Source organism: Manis javanica, chromosome 1, assembly GCF_040802235.1.
Source record: "Manis javanica isolate MJ-LG chromosome 1, MJ_LKY, whole genome shotgun sequence".
Classification (NCBI taxonomy): Eukaryota; Metazoa; Chordata; class Mammalia; order Pholidota; family Manidae; genus Manis; species Manis javanica.
The window spans coordinates 27,196,997-27,217,116 of NC_133156.1; the positions used below are offsets into that span (position 1 = coordinate 27,196,997).

The 20,120-nt window shown below is 48.3% G+C and overlaps 1 protein-coding gene across 6 annotated transcripts in view; it reads left to right on the top strand.

Annotated features, from left to right (window-relative positions):
• Positions 1 to 11,779, top strand: part of ANXA6 (annexin A6) — a 52,273-nt gene extending 40,494 nt beyond the window's left edge. For 2 of the 6 annotated variants that reach the window (XM_036994048.2, XM_036994049.2), the window contains exons 21-26: positions 4,124 to 4,141; positions 4,902 to 4,995; positions 6,150 to 6,245; positions 7,595 to 7,653; positions 9,074 to 9,196; positions 11,015 to 11,779. In XM_036994048.2, coding sequence (XP_036849943.1) covers positions 4,124 to 4,141; positions 4,902 to 4,995; positions 6,150 to 6,245; positions 7,595 to 7,653; positions 9,074 to 9,196; positions 11,015 to 11,089 — 465 coding nt within the window. In that variant the 3' untranslated portion in view covers positions 11,090 to 11,779. Of the gene's footprint in view, positions 1 to 4,123; positions 4,142 to 4,901; positions 4,996 to 6,149; positions 6,246 to 7,594; positions 7,654 to 9,073; positions 9,197 to 9,720; positions 10,992 to 11,014 lie in introns of those variants that run through there. The other 4 variants (XM_017651457.3, XM_017651463.3, XM_017651487.3 and 1 more) reach the window with 4 other exon arrangements.
• The last annotated feature ends 8,341 nt before the right edge of the window (positions 11,780 to 20,120 follow it).

The following is a 20,120-nucleotide window of genomic DNA, read 5'->3' on the forward strand; positions in this document are numbered from 1 at the left end:
TGAATGTAGTCTGGCTGTTGTCCTCTGTCTTCTGGACTCTCTTTTAGGATTAGTTGTATTTGTTGTATTTTCAAAAATATATATGGTTTTGGGAGGAGATTTCGCTGCTCTACTTGCCGCCATCTTGGTTCTCTCTGAGCTAAGACTATTTTATACTTTATTACACCGCCCTTTTTGTTTACTGAAGGGAAATGAAGCTCCTTATTACCTATTCAAGAGCAGTCTCAGTGGCTGTGGTGTGACTTGAACCCAGGCCTGCCTGACTCCAATGCCTATACTTAATAGCATTTAATACCCTCTGGGACCCCAGTACAGTGATTTCCCAGCAGCTTCCAAACTAGGTAGCAGCTGGTGTCCAGTTGTCCAGCCCCCGGTTTGGAATACAGATGTCAGAAGCTGCAGAGTTCCATTCAAATGTAGTTTCCCACCTGCATTGTAGGGAACAAGCCTGGGAACACCTACTGGGATGGTGTGCTAAGGCCACACTTCACTCATTCAACAGATGTTTATTAAGTACTTCTTGAGCAGCACCATTGTGCTGTTGAGGGCCTTTGATCCTGGCATCCTCCTTAGAGCTCAACCCAAATCCATCCTCTACTCCAAAATTCATTGTCCAGGAAATGCTTCCACCTGGTTGCCTGGTCTACCTGTGAGGCTGTGCTTCCAGTTGTTTCCAGCAGGGGGCGGGGGCAGCAGTGGGCCTTACTGGCAGTGCTCTGCAGGCAGAGAAGCGGGGAGAGAGAACCTGGGTGATTAAAACCGAGGGAACCCTGCCCAATTCAGCTGCCTCTCCAGATGCACAGCTACTAGATCCTCATCTTAGTGTGGACTCATTTTCTCGTACCTAGAAATACTTTGTTTTGAAAGTAATACATACTCTTGCAGAAACTAGAAAGTAGAGACAAGCCCCAAACCAAAAATCCATAACCTACGAGTAATAATCATTGGTAGTATTTTGGAATTTATCATACTGTTTGTCTTTTTGCATTTATATAAAAATAGATTCTTGATTTATAAAAGTTAAAAGTTAATATGCTATGACTACTGCATATTATTTTAAAAAATGAACATCATATAATGGCTGTATATGATTCCATTGAAGAATCTACCAGCCCTCTTCCTAGTAACCAACTTTTTATCACATGCCTGATTTCTTTCTTTAGAATAGATTTCTAGAGGCAAAATGGAAATGCTGGAAGAAAAGGTTTACTAAACTTGAAGGTGTTTGGTATGCAGAGCCACGTCTCCTCCCACAGAAAGATAATGCACATACTCGGCAGCATTTGCCTGCTTGTTTTGTACCTCCTCCTTCCTGTATTCTCACCCTGGGCATCTAGAACACCCTCAAGTGTTGGAGGTCTGTGTCTGTTAATAACAGGGTATACATATATTATGTCCACAGCATACCTGTCGCTAATAGCTTGCCTTTCACTGTCAGTGTTCAGTTGAGCAGTGAGTAATATAGGTTATCTAATTATTGTAGATGCAGAGTGAAATGAAGTATTACAGCCAGTTTTAGATAATTCAATCCCCAGATTATTATTTTTTAAATAACAGTTTTATTGAAATATAATTCATATACCATAGTATCGCCCATGTGAAGTGTACATACACTTCAAGTGGTTTTTTATATCTTCACAGACTTGGGCAACCCTCACCTTAGTCAATTTTAGAACATTTCTTCACCCCACAAAGAAACCCTGTGCATATTGCATTATTCCTCACTTCCTCCCAGTCACCAGCTTTAAGCGACCGCTGATCTCCTTTCTGTCTATGCCTATCCTGGACAGTTCATGTAAGTGGGATCATACAATACATGGTCTTTGGTGACTGGTTTCTGTTACTTAGTGTAATATTTTCAAAGCTCGTATTATAGCATATATCAGTATTTCATTCGTTTCTATTGCCAAATAGCTCATTAAATGGATGTATCTCTTTTTTTAATCCATATATCATTTAATAGACATTTGGGTTGTTTCCACTTTGGGGCCGCTCTGAATAATGCTGCTTGCTATAAACATTTGTGCACCCATTTTTGCGTGCACACATGTTTTCATTTGGGGATATATCTAGCAGTGGAGTTGCTAGGTCCTATGATAACTCTCTGTTTGACTTTTGGAGGAACCCACCAGATTAATTTTTGCATGAAGTAGCTAGCCTAATGAGGAAAAGCTTTTGTGTGTTGAATATCTGGAAAATTATTTTAGTAACCCACTGCATTTTCCATATTACAAATATTGTCTTAAAGATGCTTTGAAAAGATAAATATGTCTGAGTTCTCTGGCGGAAAAAAATGAAGAATGTTTGGTACTTCAGATTCTTTTTTTTTTTTCTTCAGATTCTTTTTTAATTTTTTAAAATAGGTTCCTCTTTTTTAAAAAATAGGCAATTTCTTAGCATAACTTTTTAAAAATTGTGTTAAAATGCACATAACATACAATAAAAGATAATATATAATAAAATACACATAGTATAGTAAAATTTACCATCGTAACCATTTTTAAGGGTACAATTCAGTGACATTAAGTACACTCATGTTGTGCAACCATTACTACTATCCATGCACTAAACTCTTTTCATCTTATAAAACTGAAACTCTGTACCCATTAAACATTAATTTCCATTCCCTGCTCCTCAGCCCCAGGGCAACTACCATTCTACTTTCTGTTTCTATGAATTTACTACTCCAAGTACCTCATAAAATTGCAACCACATAGTATTAGTCCTTTGTAACTGGCTTATTTCACTAGCATAACGTCCTCAGGGTTCACCTAGGTTGTTTTTAATATAGAAAAATATAAATAAAAACCAGAAGATCCCATAATCCTAGTAACCATGATAACTCCTATCTGACACTGCAAAAATATATAACAACAATATTTGCAATGTTCAGAAAATGTAAAATTTCAGGAAAAATAAAGTAAAATGCAAAAGCTTTCCCCTACAGTAATCATCAAAGATAACCACTGTCGATGGTATTTTGACTACCTGCCTAGCATGACTCCCCAGTAAGTATGTAAGAGTGAATGTGTATTTATCTTTTAGCTACATAAAAGCAACACTGTATGCCATACTTCAGTTTTCTGCTTGATTTAAATGGAAACTCTCTCCTTATTAGCACAGTCTCATTCTTTTTAATAGCTGTGTGGATTTCCATTATTGGCAGAACTGTAGCCTATTTAACAAATCATCCTTTAATGCTATTAATGCTTATAAAACTGAAATTATTCCAATTGTTTACTATTAAAAAGAATACTGCACCCTTGTATTATTGAACACCCCTGTAGTATATCTCAAGACACTGGCCAGTGTATCTGTAAAGCTAATTCCCCTAGCAATACAGTTGCCTGATCAAACAGCGTGTGCATTTTAAATTTTGACACACTTTGTCAATTTATATAATAGAAAGAAGATTTCTAAAGCCATAGGCTATCATGAAGTTTATAAAGAGGGTGGTTTCAGTTTGTTCAATAGAATAAAGTGGTCAGTGGAGTTTCAAGGAAACAGGCAAAGGCCAAACTCAGTCTGGGGTACACAGGGCTGGCTAGATTTTGTTCCCAGGCCCTTCTAGTCATAACTACTCTCCTAACAAAATAGTGTCCTAACAACAGGATTTTGTGTTGGGCATAACGCAGGGATTAAAATTTGCCTTTGTGAAACGACTAAAGAGCTGGCAGAGCCCCAGGGGAAGGCCCCTGCCCTCCAGGCTTCAGCTTTCTTGTCTCTACTGTTTGTACCACAAGGGGGTGAAGTGACATGTCTGTCGAGGCCCTTCTGACTTTGAAAGTGGTCAAGAGCATAGGGAACAGGCACCTCTCATGTTCTAAGGTCTGAGTGCGTCTGGAGACAAGCATGCTGTCTGACAGTATCCTGGTTGCTGGGTGACAGGTGGAGCACCCTGTTCTGTGTCCTGGCCTCTCCCCCAGGTGCCCACTTTTGTGCTGAGTGCCCAGGCCTGTCCTCATTTTGAGCTGCAGCCCAAAGGTCAGGGGAAGGTGGTTCTCTCCCTGTGCCCCCGAGCTAGGCCCCTGCCCCTACACCCCAGGGCCCCCAGAGCCACCCTCTCCGGCCTCCTCTGACTCGTGCCTCCCCTCTCTCCTTCCTCTCTCCTCCCCACTTTCAGGTGGCTGCTGAGATCTTGGTGAGTGTTGTGTTCTTCTCATGGGTTTTAATGGCTCTCTGAGTGAGGTCTGAGTCTAGCTGCGCCTCTGGGCGGGGCTGAGGGGGGCAGTCAGGCAGCACAAAGGTTCTCTCTCTCCCCTTCAGGGCCTCGAACCTCACTGGGTAAAAAATGGGCTAGGCAAGTGTTTCCCAAACTTTAGCCACTCACCTCGCACATTCCACTAGCTGTGAATATTTTTCTTAAAATGGGCCCTTTTTTTAACCTGAAATACTTATTTTAAAGAGAAATTCAATGTTGATGTAAATAGAACCAGTAGCTGGCTAGATCATTGTGGAAACATACATCTGTGGAGTGTTAAAATGTTTGCCTGTTCACCACACTTGGGAAGCACTGGCTGGGCCATTTTTTCTTGCGTATGTGCACAGGCACACTTTCCCAGGGGGGCTTTCAGTGGGGCTTAAGGACAGCAGGTGCACTCTGAGTCTCCATGCCCAGCGCCTGCTTGCCCCTCACCTGGGCCCCTACCCCATGGCCCTGAGGCCAGGGTGGGGTCCTGCCCAGTGCTGAGCTCCTTGGTGTCAGTCCACAGGGACCCTGGGAACTGGGCAGGGAAATGTGGAGGCTGAGGAAAGAAGAAGAGGCCATTAGCCTCCTTAGGTGGCTGGTTTAGCCCAGCCTCTAGCCACCCTCAGCCTAGGCAAAGACGTGAGAAGGAACAATAACTGGGGGTTCCTTGTGTCTTCCCTCCCAAATCCTTGCCCCCACCTGGGCTCTGCAGGAAATAGCAGACAGGCCCAGCGGAGACAAAACTTCCCTGGAGACGCGTTTCATGACGATCCTGTGCACCCGTAGCTATCAGCACCTCCGGAGAGGTGAGGCCTTACTCCTTCCCTGTTCAGCAGGAAGATCCCTGGACCTGATGAGGGCCTCCCCACTCTATGACAAGGGTTGCCAGTCGCCCACCCACCCACTCTTAACCCTTGCAGTGGAGTACCATGGCCAGCTGGGACTCAGAAGCCCAGGGTCTGATACTGACTCTGCTGCTCAAGGGCCATCCAGCCTCAGGCCAGCTCCTTCACCTCCTTAGGGCAGCAGGTAGGGTGGCACATCGCCTGTGCTTCCAAGGCTGCTCTCAGGGATTGGTAGTGCTGCCTGGAATGCTGCGTTGAGAAGGATGCGAAGGCTCTGTGTCATGATCCTTCGGTGGTTTCTGCCAAGAGCAAAGCGATGAGGGCTGATGACGCTGACGACCCAAGGACCGTATCCGCACCACTGAGTGACAGGCTGCCACACACTGGGCACTGGCTTGCAATGGCCCTGGCACCAACTGGTCAGGAAGTGCCCTTTCCACTGAGACATTTACATCTTAATGTGCATTTGCCTGGCACCTTTCAGTAAAATACATAAGGTGCTTTAATGCAGTCGCTGAAAGAAGGGACTCAGGAGCTAGACTGCCTGGATTCAGGCCTCCTGCCCCTCAGCTGTGTCACCCTGGGCAAGTTACTGTCTGTGCCTTGATTCCCTGACCTGTGAATCAGGATTTTAGTTCTACCTCACATGATTATGGTGAGAATACAAAAATTACAATACACGGAAAGCACTTAGCACAATGCCTGGCACATAATCACTTCCTTAGTGTTACCATTAATGATGTTCAAATTAATCTCCGTCTCAACTTGACACAAGAGGAAGGGGAGGCCCAGAGAGGAGGATGGGCTCATTCAGTGAGCTCAGGATGGGGCTGTGACAAGGACCCATGTTCCCTCTACTACCCCAGCCCAGGTGCCTAGAATTTGTTCTGGGCTCTGGGGCACTGTCTGCCTTGACACAGATTTTGCTCTGAGCCCGAGGTCACCTGAACTTCCATCCTGTAGTGATCCTGTCCAACACACCTAGACCCTGGGCTGTGGTCATACCTGGTGCCCCTTCTACTTTTCTGGCAGAGCTAGAGGGGCAGGGGAGGGGTGACCCCCCCCTCTCTGAACTGTCACTCACCCCCAACCTCCGGGGCTTTTCTTGGGGCCAGTCTTCCAGGAGTTCGTCAGGATGACCAACTATGATGTGGAGCACACCATCAACAAGGAGATGTCCGGGGATGTCAGGGATGCATTTGTGGCCATTGGTAACCAACAGGGACCAAGGGAAGGGTCTGGAGGTCAAGGGAAAGGGTGGGGGACACTGGGAGCATGAGCATGGCCGGATTCCCTGGACGAGTGTGGCCTTGGCAGCTTCCTCAGCTACTAGTACCGGGAAATAAACACTGCCACTTACGGCTCCAGGGGTCCTGGCGCACGTGTGATTGGCGGGTAACATGGACTGGTTCCAGGCTGCAGGGCAGGATGAGGAAAGAGCTCTCCCCAGGGAAGAAACCAGGAAGATTCTGGCAGGGCTGGTAGGGGCGCAGAGCCCTGCAGAACTAGGGCATGTATGCACTCACACTCCCGCTGCACACACACTATACATAAGGAGCTGGAACTGTCAGTGCGTGTGACCTTTCCCTCAGACTTCTGAGCCTGCCACGGGGAGGGTGCGGGACTGTTTCCTGTGTGGCCATGCCCTGGGGGGCTCGACCCCAGCCTCCTGCTCCCTGCCTTCCTCATAGAGAAGCGTTTCTGTCCAGAGTCCTTCTGGCTTTCTGGTGCCGGTGTCTGATTCCTCCTCCTTGAGCTGTCTGAAACACCCCCAGGTGGGCTCTGCAGCCTTGAGATCGGCAGCTGCTGTGGGCTAGAGACCCTGCAGGCCTTGAGAAGGGGCTGCGGTTGGTACAGCCAGGCAGGTCTTATCTGGGTGGCTGTGACTGCCAATGCCACTAGAGTGTGCAAGCTCTGGGGCAACACACAGGGATTGGCACAGCGCCTTAAATTGTACCCAAAGACAGCCATTCTTTGGCCTAGTATTCTCTAAATCTAAATCAGTAGTTCTCAAACATTAGGCCATACCAGAATAGGGTGACCAACCATCTTGGTTTGTGCTAAAACCAGGAATGTCCCAGGCAGAGTGGGACAAGCGGGTCACCCACCTTCAGGGTTGCAGATTGAGCACATCTGGGGTAGGGCATAGAATTGGCATTTCTACCTTGTTCCCAAATGATGCTGATGCAGCTGTCTAGAAGCTATCCTTTGAAAACTGATGCTCAGAATACTTCTTGAAATCTGAGTCTCTAGGGTGGAATCCAAATCCTGGGATTTAAACAAATTCTCCAGTGATTCTGATGCACTTAGGAATTTCAGGCCCTGCGCCTTGGGTTTATGAGGGGTTTCTTCCCTAAGAGTCCTCTCCTAACCTTGTTCAGCAGCAAGCACCTTAGCAGGAAGTGAGATGCAACCAGGAAGTGAGAGTCAGGGCTGGCGATAAGGCAGAGGATCCAGCAGTGGAAAGCGGTGTCAGGCCCCGAGTAGGACCCTGGCATTGGAGAGTCTGGGCTCACCTCCTCTGACCAGGTTCCCTGCATCTTTCTTCATTCCTACCCAGTTCAAAGTGTCAAGAACAAGCCTCTCTTCTTTGCTGACAAACTTTACAAGTCAATGAAGGTAAGTAAATTTGCTTGTTTGTTGCTTTCCCTCCAAGCATGTCAGCTCACCCACAAATACAGATGTGTACCATCCCCCAGATCAGAGGCAGCTGTTTTCACCTACATGCTATTTATCAGCATCTGCCCCAGGGCTGGCTCTAGAACACTGGTTCTCAACCAGAGTTAACTTTGTCCCCTAGGGAACATTTGGTAACATTCAGATGCATTTCCATCGTCACAAGTTGGGGAGAGTTACTGCTGGCATCTGGTCGGCAGAAAGCAAGGATGCTGCTGACATTCTGCAATGCGCAGCCCAGATCCCTGCAACAAGAGTGATTGGCCCCCATGCCAGCTGCTGACATTCTGCAATGCGCAACCCAGATCCCTGCAACAAGAGTGATTGGCCCCCATGCCAAGGCAGGGAAACTTGCTCTGAGGGTACAGGGCTGAGTAGGACAGTCTCTGATGTCTGGGAGCTCACACTAGAGCAGGTTTTACAGTGTCTGCTGTGACAAATGATCCCAAAAAGTAGGAATTGCTCAGCTCTGACTTCCTGAAAACTCAGGCCCCTCTGGCTGCCCTCTGAGCCCAGCATGTGGAGTCTCAGCTGCTAACAGAGCCTGAGCAGGCTTCTTGGCGGGAGTGAGCTTGAGACCCCTCTCAGCCCACAGTCCCCGAAGAGGACAGCCATTTATTTAGCACCCACCCCGTGCCAGCTCTGACTGCTGAACTGGAGTTCTGGCTCTGTGGGTCCAGAGATGGGCCCTGGCTGCCCACACATTCCATGTCCTGTGACTGCTTGTGGGCCCTATATTAGTTTCCCTAAAAAGCTGCTGTAACAAAGTACCACAAATCGAATGAACAGAAATTTATTCCTTCATGGTTCTAGAGGCTCAAAGTCCAAAATGAAGGTGTTGGCAGGATTGGTTCCTCCTGGAGACTGTGAGGGAGAAACTCTCCCAGGCCACACTCCCCACTTCTGGTGTTTGCCAGGAATCTTGGGGTTTCTCTCTTGTGGTTCCACCTTCTGCCTTTATCTTCACATGGCCTTCTCTGTGTGTATGTCTGTGTGTCCTCTTCTTATAGAGACACCAGTCATCGGATCCAGGGCCCATGCTACTCCAGTATGACCTCAACTAATAACACATGCAAAGACCCTATTTCCAAATTAAGTAACATTGTAAGGTTCTAGTGGACATGAATTTGGGAGGCACAGTATTCAACTCATACAAGCCATTTTTGCCTCTGTCTGGCTCGTCCTAGGCACAGGGGAGTTTGGATCGTGATTATTTGGGAAGACAGGCATTACTGTCACCACCACCACCACCACACGTACACACACAGCCTGGTTTGGGAAGGAAAAGGGAGAGAGGCAGGTGGACACCCACTAGTTCTTGCCTGACCTGGCCCTGTGTCTACCTCTCACCTGGCTCCCTCAGGGTGCTGGCACAGATGAGAAGACCCTCACCAGAGTCATGGTCTCCCGGAGTGAGATCGACCTGCTCAACATCCGGCAGGAGTTTGTTGAAAAATATGACAAGTCTCTTTACCAAGCCATTGAGGTAAGGGGGAGACTGGAGGTCGGGGCAGGGGTGAATGTCCCATCCCTGAGTGTGAGAGTAGACCTTCTTACTCCCAGTCTTTTTCTCAGTGAGTCCCCTCTGAGGACAGCTGGGAAAAAGCTGAATGAAACCTGCCTCATTGTTTATGCATTATAACTTCCATATGGGTCAGAAGTCTATAATTAAGGGTTTCCAAAAAAAACAAGAGACTCCCCCTTTTTTCTTTTAGAAACAACTTTATTGAAGTATAATTTAAATACCATAAAATTCACCTGTTTCAGGGTATAATTTTTTATAAATTTAATGAGTTGTGCCGCCATCAACACAATCCAGTTTGGAAAATTTCTGTCACCCTAGTGAGATCCCTTGTACCAGAGAACCTGTCCCCACCTCCACCCTATGCAACCATTAAGCAAATTTCTGTCTCTCTAAATTTGCCTTTTTTGGGATATTTCATATAAGTGGAATCATGTAATATGTGATCTTTTGTCTGCTTAGAGGGCGCATTTTTTTTTGTCTTTAAGGTGGGCCAAGATCTTACTTTGATACTTGTGCTTGGTTGACAAGACTGTGGGAAATCTCACAGACAATCTCACACAGATCTGCTGGGGATATAAATTGGTAACACATCTTTAAAGGGTAGTTTGGCCATTTCAGAATTTAAAATGTGTACACTCTGGACTTGGTAATTCTACTTGTAGGAATGTAGCCTACAGACATAGATACACATGTTCCCAAAGATGTGAAAGAGAATATTTATGCTAGGACTGTTTATAGTAGCAAAAGATTGGAACTGCTCCTTATAGAACTGGTTAAATAAATGATGGTATATCCACACAGTAGAATATCATGCAGCCGTGATAAAGCATGAAGCAGCTCTATGTGCTGATTTGGGAATCTTCTCTAAATAGAAAAAGTATGGCCCAGAATAGCATGAATGCTGTGTGTCCATTTGTGTAGGGAAGGGATGCACATATCTGTATATATGCACCGACTATTGTAGGAAAACCATACAAGAAAATAGTAACAATGGCTACCTCCTGATTTGGGGAATTAGGAGTGAGTCGTGGGTTTGAGGGAGACTTTTATTGTATAATAATTTGTGTAATACAAATTATTGTATAATTTGAATTGTTTATAATGATGATATATTATTTTTTAAATCGTGGATCAATACAAAACAAAAAACAAACAAAAAAATCCAAACCAAAAACTGTGTATCATAAAAATGACAGAAGGCCCTCTAAAAGGAGGGTGAAAGTCTGGCCTCCCCCATCCCAGCCCTATTTTATGCTGCACATTATAATGTGTCTTGAACACAGTGATAGTCACATAAATTCCTGCAAAGGCCGGATATCCAGTAAGTGCTCCGTGTCTGCTCCCATAACATGTTCTGATGCCATGGGAAAGGGTATTAGCAGAGTGCAGGGGAGCCAAAGGAAGTGGGGTCACTCTGCACAAGACAAGAGTAGAGGGTGGGAGAGCTCAAGGAGGAGGGACATCTGGTGGCCGGCAGGATTTGGGGGCCGCACAGAAGGTGTGCCAGACAAGGGATAGCAGGTGTAAAGGTAACCGAGATGCTCCCAGAAGGAAGGGAGGATGACACCACAGAGCTTAATGGGGGTCAGACCACAGGAGGCCTTAAAGCCAGACCGAGAGCTTTCCCTGAGATAATGGGGAGCCACGGAAGGGATATCGGAAGGGATATCCGTGCGCTTAAGTGTTAGGGAGACACCCAGGCTGACAGCGGCTGGGAGGAGGGGGCACTGAGGCCATCAGGGTCTTCCGCTCACTCTGCTTTCCCTCCACCCCTGCCAGGGTGACACCTCTGGACACTTCCTGAAGGCCTTGCTGGCTATCTGTGGAGGCGATGACGAGGGCCACCGGCTCTGACGGCACTCCTGCTGAGAAATGGTCAGCAGCACCGCCCGCCGTGACCACGCCCAATAGCTCTAGAGACTAAGGAAGGGGTGGGGTGGGGGGAGGGCTCAGCATGGCTCAGGTCTTCAGCTGAGGTTAGAAAAGGCTCCCCTTACCGCAGGCCACCAATGGCCCGGCTCGGTCACACCCCTGCGCACATCTGAGCGGCTGAAGAACCATAGCCATCGATCCCGTCCACGTCCGCTCTCCGTCTTCCTCCTCAGCCCTTCCCAGCTTCTGTCCTTTGCCACAGCCTCTGCCCTGGTTTGGATTTGATCAAATCCAAAAACATACTGAGCCTCTGTCTGTGAAATGAGTGATGTCTGTGCTTCAAATGGTGGGGTGTGGTGGCGGGTGCCAGCTGAGGGTACTGCGGGAGGGGAGGGAGTGACGAGCCTCCCGGCATTTCACTGCCCACCTCCTTCCAGGTCGTGCACTAGAGCACTGAACCGGGAGTCCAGATCCGGGGCATCTGCATTCACTTGCTTTCTGCGCTTGGGCCAGTCTCTTTCCATCCCTGAGTCTCTGTTTCCTTATCTACAAAGTGAGAGAGTTGGACAAAAATCTTGGCTTTCTCTTCTAACATTCTCAGATGTGTCTCCAAATCATTCTCTTTCCCCTTCTTTCTTTAAATAAAAAGAGACACATAAATACACAAACACACTTCCAATGGGGGTCTGTGTTTCTGACCTAGAACCTGCAACCTGGATCATCCTCATTGGAGCCGAGGTGCAGCTTGCTCAGGAGGGAGTTTGGTCTGCATGCTCTTCCCTGGGAACCCTGAACGGGAGTCTGCACCCATGTCCAGCCTGAGACTGCTGACCAGTCCACTCTGGGCCTCAGGTCCCCTCTCCTCCCTCTGCTGCCTGGGTGTTTCTCTGTGTGCACCTCACCCATCACAACCAGACCCACAGTTCCTCTTTTGAACTGTTCAAGGGCACCAGATACGATGGTGTTCTGGGGAGGGCTGTGGGAAGTTTCTGCTTGGCAGAGATCACTGATAAGCAGGAGGCCCCGCTGCAGTTTCTCTGCCTCCCTGCCCCATCTGTGTTCCTGCCCCGAGACTTGGATCTTAAGTTGTCCAGCGACCGTGGCATGAAGGTGCCTGCTGGCTGAAGGGCTCTGCTCCCTATGCTGGCTGACCTGACCTATCCTGGCAGTCCAGGATGTGTTTAATGTAGTAGCCATGCAGGGAACAAGGGGTGGGTGGTGTTGGTGTCTGGTCTTGTGTGACCTTAAACCAGCCACTGCCCTTGCTGGGCCTCAGTTTCTCCATTTGTACAGTGAGGGGTTAGATCCAACAGTTTTGAAGAGCACTCTCTTCATCTTTGACATAATGAGTCTGAGAGTAAGACAATTTACCTGTGTCTTCTCCACTCCTTCCCTCCAAGGGCTGTGAGCCCAGACCCCAGGAGGGTCAGCTGAGCACTTTTTTGGGTATTTGCCCAACTTAATGTAACTGTTACCAGAAGATAAATGAGCAACACGGTTAAGAGCTGTGGAGTCGGACTTGCTACTAACTGACTGTGAGCATGTATGTGATCTCGCTGAGCCTCAGTGTCCTTATCTGTAAAACGGGGCCCCAGTGCACCTGTCTCCTGGCCTTTGTCGGGTAACTGAGCTGATGCCTTGAAGTGCCCGTGGGGGCCTGCCTGGTTTGGAGTCAGCAGCTGGCACCACCTGCCTGAGCCAGGCACCCTGTAGGAGCTGAGCAATGAATCCCAAGATGTTTTCTGAGCTTTGTTTTCAAGAAGTCAGCTGCAGACCACAGAGACATCCCGAGACAAGTAGGAAAGTGCCTTAAAATATGTACCGAGAGAAAGTCAGGCTGAGAGTGGAAAGGAAAGAGCAATGGAATCTAAGGGAACAGAAACTGGGAGGCCTCAGGAGGCTGAGGGGAACACACAAGAGAAGAACCCAGGAATTTCTAGAATTCCTAGAAACCAGGAGTGACGATAGCACAAACTGAGCACTTCTAATGTACAAGACACTTAGAGTCCCTCAACACCTGGTTTTCACTTAATTTTCAGCTAAGGTGGGTTGTATTCTGGGATGGCCAGTGGTAGGAGAGAGATCCTCAGGGTTTGTGGGTGGCAGAGATGGATTAGAAATGGGAGTTTGCATCCAACCACCGAGGGCCTTGTATGTCAGGATTTTGCCTCATAACCTAAGGGGAGCCTTTGGTTCTTGGGTAGGAAGGTATGCATCTAGCTGTGTGTGTAAGAAAAACTTTTGAGGGAAGGGGGGCCAGTTGCAAGGCTATTATTGCCAACAAGCCCGCCAACAAACTCAGATACCTGCAGAACAAACCACATTTTTTTCTTGGAGCTGTGGCAGAGAGGGGAGCAACCACTACTCTGAATCCAAGGCACCTCATTCATTCATACATCCATTCATTCATTCACTCTGCAGCTTATACTTATTGAGTGCCTTATCTATGTCAGATGCTGAATGCATAAAAAGTTAGAGTGTTGTGGTCCCAAACCTAAAGAGCTTCGATTCGAGTGTCCCTCCCACCCAGCTCTCTCCAAAACACAGCATGAAATGACACCAGAGATTGCTTCTGTGGCCAAAGTTCAAGGGAGAGAAGTGGTGTGGACTAAATTAAAACTAAAAGGAAAGAGAAAGCAGAAGCCCAAACCACTATCGGCTCAAAGTGGGAGGAAAGGAGGATGATTGTGATGTTCTAAGTGTGGAAGGGGCCTCAGAAGTTCTCACCTCCTCCTCTCAGTTACAGACAGACAACTGTCACTTCTATGGACAGGAAGCAACTTGCCCAGGGTCACACAGCATCTGAGTGGCAGACAGAACTGGAGCCCTGGCCCAGCGCCTTTATAAACACCCTCTACATTCTCCCCCTTTCTTCTTCCCCTCTGAGGGGGGCTTCACCCAGAATCCTTTCTAACTCCCCTTCTGCCTTGAACCATGCATTTCCCCTTTTCAGAAGCTCTGCAACCTCAGTCCTAGGGGCCACAGGGAAATCTCTGAGGTGGTGGTTAGGAGGGGTTGCCTTTTAGCCCCAGTGGAGAGTAGCCTTTTGGGAACCGCCACTGTTGTGTTTCCAGCTGTTGGGGAGCAGTACGAGAGCTGTTAGCTATTTAAAACCACCTTTTATTGGCTCTGCTCCAACTTGGCTGAGAGCAATGGGAGAATTTTCTCCGTAGTCATTTACTGCTTTTGCAGTAGGGCAGGGGTGCTCACACTCCCTTCTACTAAGGAAGAAACTGAGGGTCCAAATGGGGAGACAAACTGCTGAAAACCTGGGCAACACATGGATTGACTGAGCTGGAAGTGGTCTTAGGTATCATCCGGACCGACTCTTGTTTCCTAAATTTAGCAGCTGAGGCTCAGAGAGCAGGATTGTGAGCACTGATAAGAGCTAACTGGGGTGAAAGCCTCCGTCTCCCACCGCTGCTCTGCTCTCTTGTCGTCCTCTTCCTCTTGATGGTGGAATCCAGACTGAGCCAAGAATGGGAGGAGGAAGTGCCGTGTTGCCCAACCCAAATCTCAGAACCCAGAAGCGGTAAATCGATGCTCTAATGGGCCCCAGCACCCCCTCAGGCCCCGGGTTCCTAGGGCAAACTTCCCCACTTACAGGTGGAGTTAGACAAGGGGAAATTGTAGTTCTGTAACTTGGCCCTTTACTCAGCAGTTAGGTCTGCAGAGGCAGGCTAGCTGGCCTGGATACGAATCCCAGGCAACCCTTTAGGTAAGTCATGTGGCCTCTCTATGCCTTTATTTCCTCATGGGTGCAATGAGAATGGCAAAGGTTTCTGTCGCACAAGGTTGTGTGAAGATTAAATAGACAATACAGGGATATCTGTCAGCACACTTATCTGGAACATGGTAAGGACTCAACAAATACCAGCCCTTTGTTATGATTAAAAAGGCTGGATTCCATTTTACAGAGGAGAAAGATTCAGAGAAGGAAGTCTGTTTCAACAGCCTCTGATGACCGAGTCCCTACACTGTGCCCCTTACCTCAGAGAGTTTAGCAGGGAAAAAAGATGAGGAAATCCCAACCAAGCACAGGGTAGCAAGGGTAAACCCAGAGCTCAGTCTGCAGGTTCACCACAGAGAGGGCTGGAAAAGGCTCCTTGTAAGGGGGGCATGGGAGAGGCACCTCAAAAATGGGTAGAGAAACTTTTAACAGTGAAAGGTACTGAAGGAGGGCAGGAGCTCCAGGTAGAGGCAAGAGCTTCTGCAAAGGCACAGGGATAGGAAGTAGAGGCAATGGGAAGAACTCCTGGGGGCCTGGGGCCCACACCCAGTGGACACCATCTGGAAAGATCATGGAGAGTAGGGCCAGAGTGTGGACTTTACCCTACAGGCCCTGGCCAGCCTGGGGATGTGCTAGGCATGGAAATAGTATGATTAGAGATGTTAGGACATCTCTGGGGACCAGCATGCTGTGGGAGACCACCAGCCGGCAGCTGGGAGACCACTGCATGAACTTGCAGTTAATCCCCAGGATGTGAGCCTTGGGGAGGAAGCAGAGAGGCGGAAAAGAGAAGATACAGGGGAGAAAACAACCAAGGTAACAGTCCAACTTGTGATGGGCAATGAGGGAGACAGATGAGGAGCCAGGCGTCCTGACCTGGGAACCCAAGGGCAGGAAGAAGGCACGGTGTGAGGCTAAGGCCCCTGGGGCAGCCCCTCCTGCTGTCCTCCCCTCAGCTAGGTAAGGACAGAGGAAGCCCTAACCCAGAGCCATCTGGGAATGGCCCCTTCCCTCAGGCCCAGCTATTGTAGCAGTTTTCAGAACATGCGTTTCCTTCTGTGGGATGGTCCCACCCCTTCCTCCCAGCTACCACCACCTCCTGCCTATTGGGCTGCCAGCAGGAGTCAGAACCCCCTAGAGGCTGTGCCACTGAGAGGCCAATGGACCTTGACCTGGAGATAGCCATGGGAGGGGATGGGAGAGCCTGGTAGGAGAGCAGGGAGGGTGGGGAAGGACACGGAGTTCCCAAGCCCATGCTGGGAAGGCGGTTTCCATTCCCACTTTCCCACACATTGGTATCTACTCAAAGCCCATAAATACTGCTTATCGCACACAATTCCAGATCTCTGCTAGTCATGCCTACAGGGACTCACTCTGTATACATCAGAACATACACTGTTGACCACATAGGGAAAAATAAAATGATTTCCTGCCCACCCTCCAACGCACGCGCACATGCACATACACACATGCTGGGGACAAATATATTGTTGCCCGTGCATGTACTTACTGGTCACCCAGGAAACACCTCACACAAGTACTGAAACCTGCTTTTCACACACACACACTGGGGCACATATACACAGTTTTCCTGGCATACATCCTGAGTGTACAGCACACAACTCCGGAGATCAGTAACCTGTCTGTTCTTGTGTACGTTCTTCTTCACTGGGAGGGACAAAACCAGGCTTTTTGGAGGGCAGGCTTTGGGCCTAACTGCCCTGACTTGAGCTCTGGTCCTACTTGCTGCTCTGCTCTGGGGAGGCAAGGCCAGCTCCCCGGAGAACCTGCAGTAAGTGGGACTAGGCTGGGAAAGAAGCAGAATCCCTGCAGGGGGCTTCCTGGGCATAGTGAGGCTCAAGGTGAGTAAAATGCACAGAGGCAGGAGGGAAAGGGAGATTTTCCTTCAAAAGCCTCCATCCCATCTGTCCACTCTTCTAGGAGTGTTCTAGAAGCTGGCGGTGGAAGGGTTAACAGGGCCAGGAACCACACCCCCAATCACTGGGCCTTGGAAAACTGAGCCCTGGGTTTTGCCCAAAGAGGGTCAGGATCACTATTTCTCAAACTGTTGCCAGAATAAAACTCCCTAGGTGAGTGAGATGGAAACCTAAAATGAAACTGCTAGACTTCCCAGCCGCAGCCTCGGCCTCAGCACGTCGTCCTGCTCAGCCACAGCAGGGACACCAAATCCACCAGCATCTCTGAGGCCTGCTCTCCTCCGGAGGATGGATGTACTCTGTTCTCTTGGGCCTTACCCTCACTGGGCCTCAGGCTCGCAACTTACGAGGACGGTTCAGGGACAAAATGAGATTCAGCAGACAAGGAGCCTGGCACAATGCCCAGTACACGGGATGGCTGAGGCCCTATTACTGGCCTTCCCCACATCCCAGTCTCTCCTGGTAGCCTCTCTCCCTTTGCCCCTCTCCCATCCTGGGGTCCAGGTTAATTGGAGTGCAATATTTGCATAGACATGAGACCTCACCCTGGGAAATTCCCCCTGGTGACCAGGCTTCCTTTCTGAGGTCAGGCCGCATCATCAGACATGGCTTCTTCCTCTCCAGCTCACCGCAGCCTCCTGCTGGCTCTGGCCCCTGCTATCTGTATCTCACAGGTCTAGTCCCATCCTTTGACCTTGGGTACTGTCCAAGAGGTTTGGAGTGTAGAGGGTGGTCTGGGGACCTAGAACAAAAACATAAGTGATAGATACTTGAGGACTAGAGGACCGGACAGCAGATTGGGTGGCTGGACCTGGACTGTAATGCTAGCTCGTCCACACCTCCCTGCCCCACCTTGGGCACACGCCTTCCCCATCCTGAGCCAGGGGGTTGGTAGAGGTAATCTCTAAGCGTTGTTATAGATCTGATGGGCTGAGAAGCCACTTCCTTTAGCAGCACAGTCTTGCAACATTTGTCCGTGAATCTTCCTCCTTTGAGCAGAATCTTGCGACACACTGCCCTGAATCTGTTTCCTTTCCTTTCATTGGAGAGCACAGTTTTGCAATATACAGCCCTAAATCCAATTTTTCAGTTGCTGGTGGAATTACATGTACCTCCTCTCCTTTTAGTGACTTGTTTTGAGTTTAATTTTTCCTTTCACATCCACCTTGGATAATGTTCTGTGACCCACAAGAAGTGGGGTAGAGCTCTCTTCTCAGATTCTAAGGTCTGTTATCCTGGTCTCTGACCCTGGCACTGAGAAGGTACCTTCCCAGGTCCAAAAAGGACAGTGAGGTCCTAGGACCACCTGCATTGGACCACCAACTCTTAGAAAGGCACCTTAGAGAGCAGTGGTCACAACTTTGAATCATGTGGGGAGCTTTTTAAATACCGATCTCAGGCCACACCCCCTGAGGTTCCGATGTAATTGGTCTGGGGTGGAGCCTGACATCTGTAGCTTTACAAAGCTTGCCAGGAAATTCTAATGCTCATCCAGGATTAAGAACCACTGGTCTAAGGACCCCACCCAAGACCAAATAGATCAGATGATTCTGATGGACATTAGAGTTGACAAACTCCTGACCAATGATATTCTTTATGAAATTATCACTATGGGCACCCCCTCTGTGCACACAGCTATTCCCAGGTTAGTAGATAGGCAAAGAGAATTGACTGCCTTTCACAAATGAAGAAGTGAGGGACAGAGGGAGGGAATTACTGCTATGGTCACATAGTGAGTCAGTAAGACAGTGGGCCTGGCACCTAGTGGAGGCTTGAAGATGCAAAGCATTTTTTGCAAAGGCCATGGATTTGATGCTTGGGTGATGCAGAGAAGCACTAGCACACTCCATACTTCCCCCTGGCTCATGACAACTTCTCTCTGGGCCTGTATTCAAGCAGGTACTTCTCACCTTGGAATTGGAATACAGAACTTAGGGAGCTTGAGCTTCTCATACCCCTCTAAGTTGTAAGCTCACCCTGGGGGCTCATTAAAAATACTGCCTCTAAGGGCCCTACCTTTTCAGAAGTCTGATTTTTCAGGTCTATGGTGGGACCCAGAAATCTTCCCAGAGTCCTGGGCTAGGTCCTAATGGGCACCCCCATTTTGGGGAGCACCCAACAGAATTGGTGAAGTCAGGAAACTACGGAGTCAAATCCATTCATTCGCTCAACACCTATTGATGGACTATTATGAAAGCAGCCCAGTGCTGTTCCCACAGTATCAACAAGACCAAAGATGTCAGGGTGGGAGAGGTGGAGCTGGATAACTAAGTATCAAAGGAGTGGGCCTGTGAGAGTTTCCCTGTGCATAGCCAAGTCTCACCCATCTTTTGAGGTCCAGCATAGGTCTCACCTTCTCCAGGCAAGCTCTGGAGACATTGCCTGAGTTTAAACTCCAGCTGTGCCACTTACTAGCTGTTGGCCTGTTTCCTCATCTGTAAAATGGTAGTACCATTCTCATAGGGTTCTGATGAAGAATGAATGAAATAGTTCATTTAAGGGCACTTAGTACTGTGCCTGGTACATGTTGATCTTAAATGTTAGCTGTTGGTGTTATTATTTCCTGAGTATCTCAGCCTGTCTTGATTTCTCCTTCCTCTGAACTTTTGAACTTTCTTACAGTGTCAGAATAGAAGGCCCCTTAATAATCACCTAATACAAATCCTTCACATTATAGAAGGGGAATCTGAGGACCAGAAAGGAGAAGGGACTTGCCCAGGGCCACACAGCTGAGCCAGGACTCAAACTCAGCTCTTCTGATGCCCAGTCCAAGGGCCTCTTCTTCCCTGATGTCTGTCCCACAGCCTGAACAGGGAAGGCAATTTCAGGGAATTCATGGCCAGAAAAAGGAAGAGGTAGAAGAAAAGGTGTGAGAAGCTGACTGCTCTCAGCATTTCATCAGGGAAAGCCTAGAGCTAATCTTCCCCAGGACCTGCAAGTCAAGTGTTCCTAACTGGAAATTCTAGCTCATGTGGGTCCAGCTCCTCAAGCTCCCTAACCCCTCTAGATCCCTCTACCATTTAAGACTGCCTGAGCTCATCAGATGAATGGAAAAGAAGATGTGGTACTATATGGGTGTGTTTTCCTACATATAACAATAACAGTATTATACACAGCAGTAATAGTAGCATAACTCCATTTGGTTCCCAGACCTGATTCAAATGTGTATAAGTTTGTGGGAGGGGGTCTTCCCACACATAACACCAAGCAATTCTTGAACACCAGCTGGGTGTTGGAGAACTCAACTCAATTCGGATACTGTCTGCCCAGAGACAACACCAGATTCCCCAGGTTAAGGGCTCCATCCTATAAGACTGCCCTCCACCCCGCACTCCAAATGCTAGTC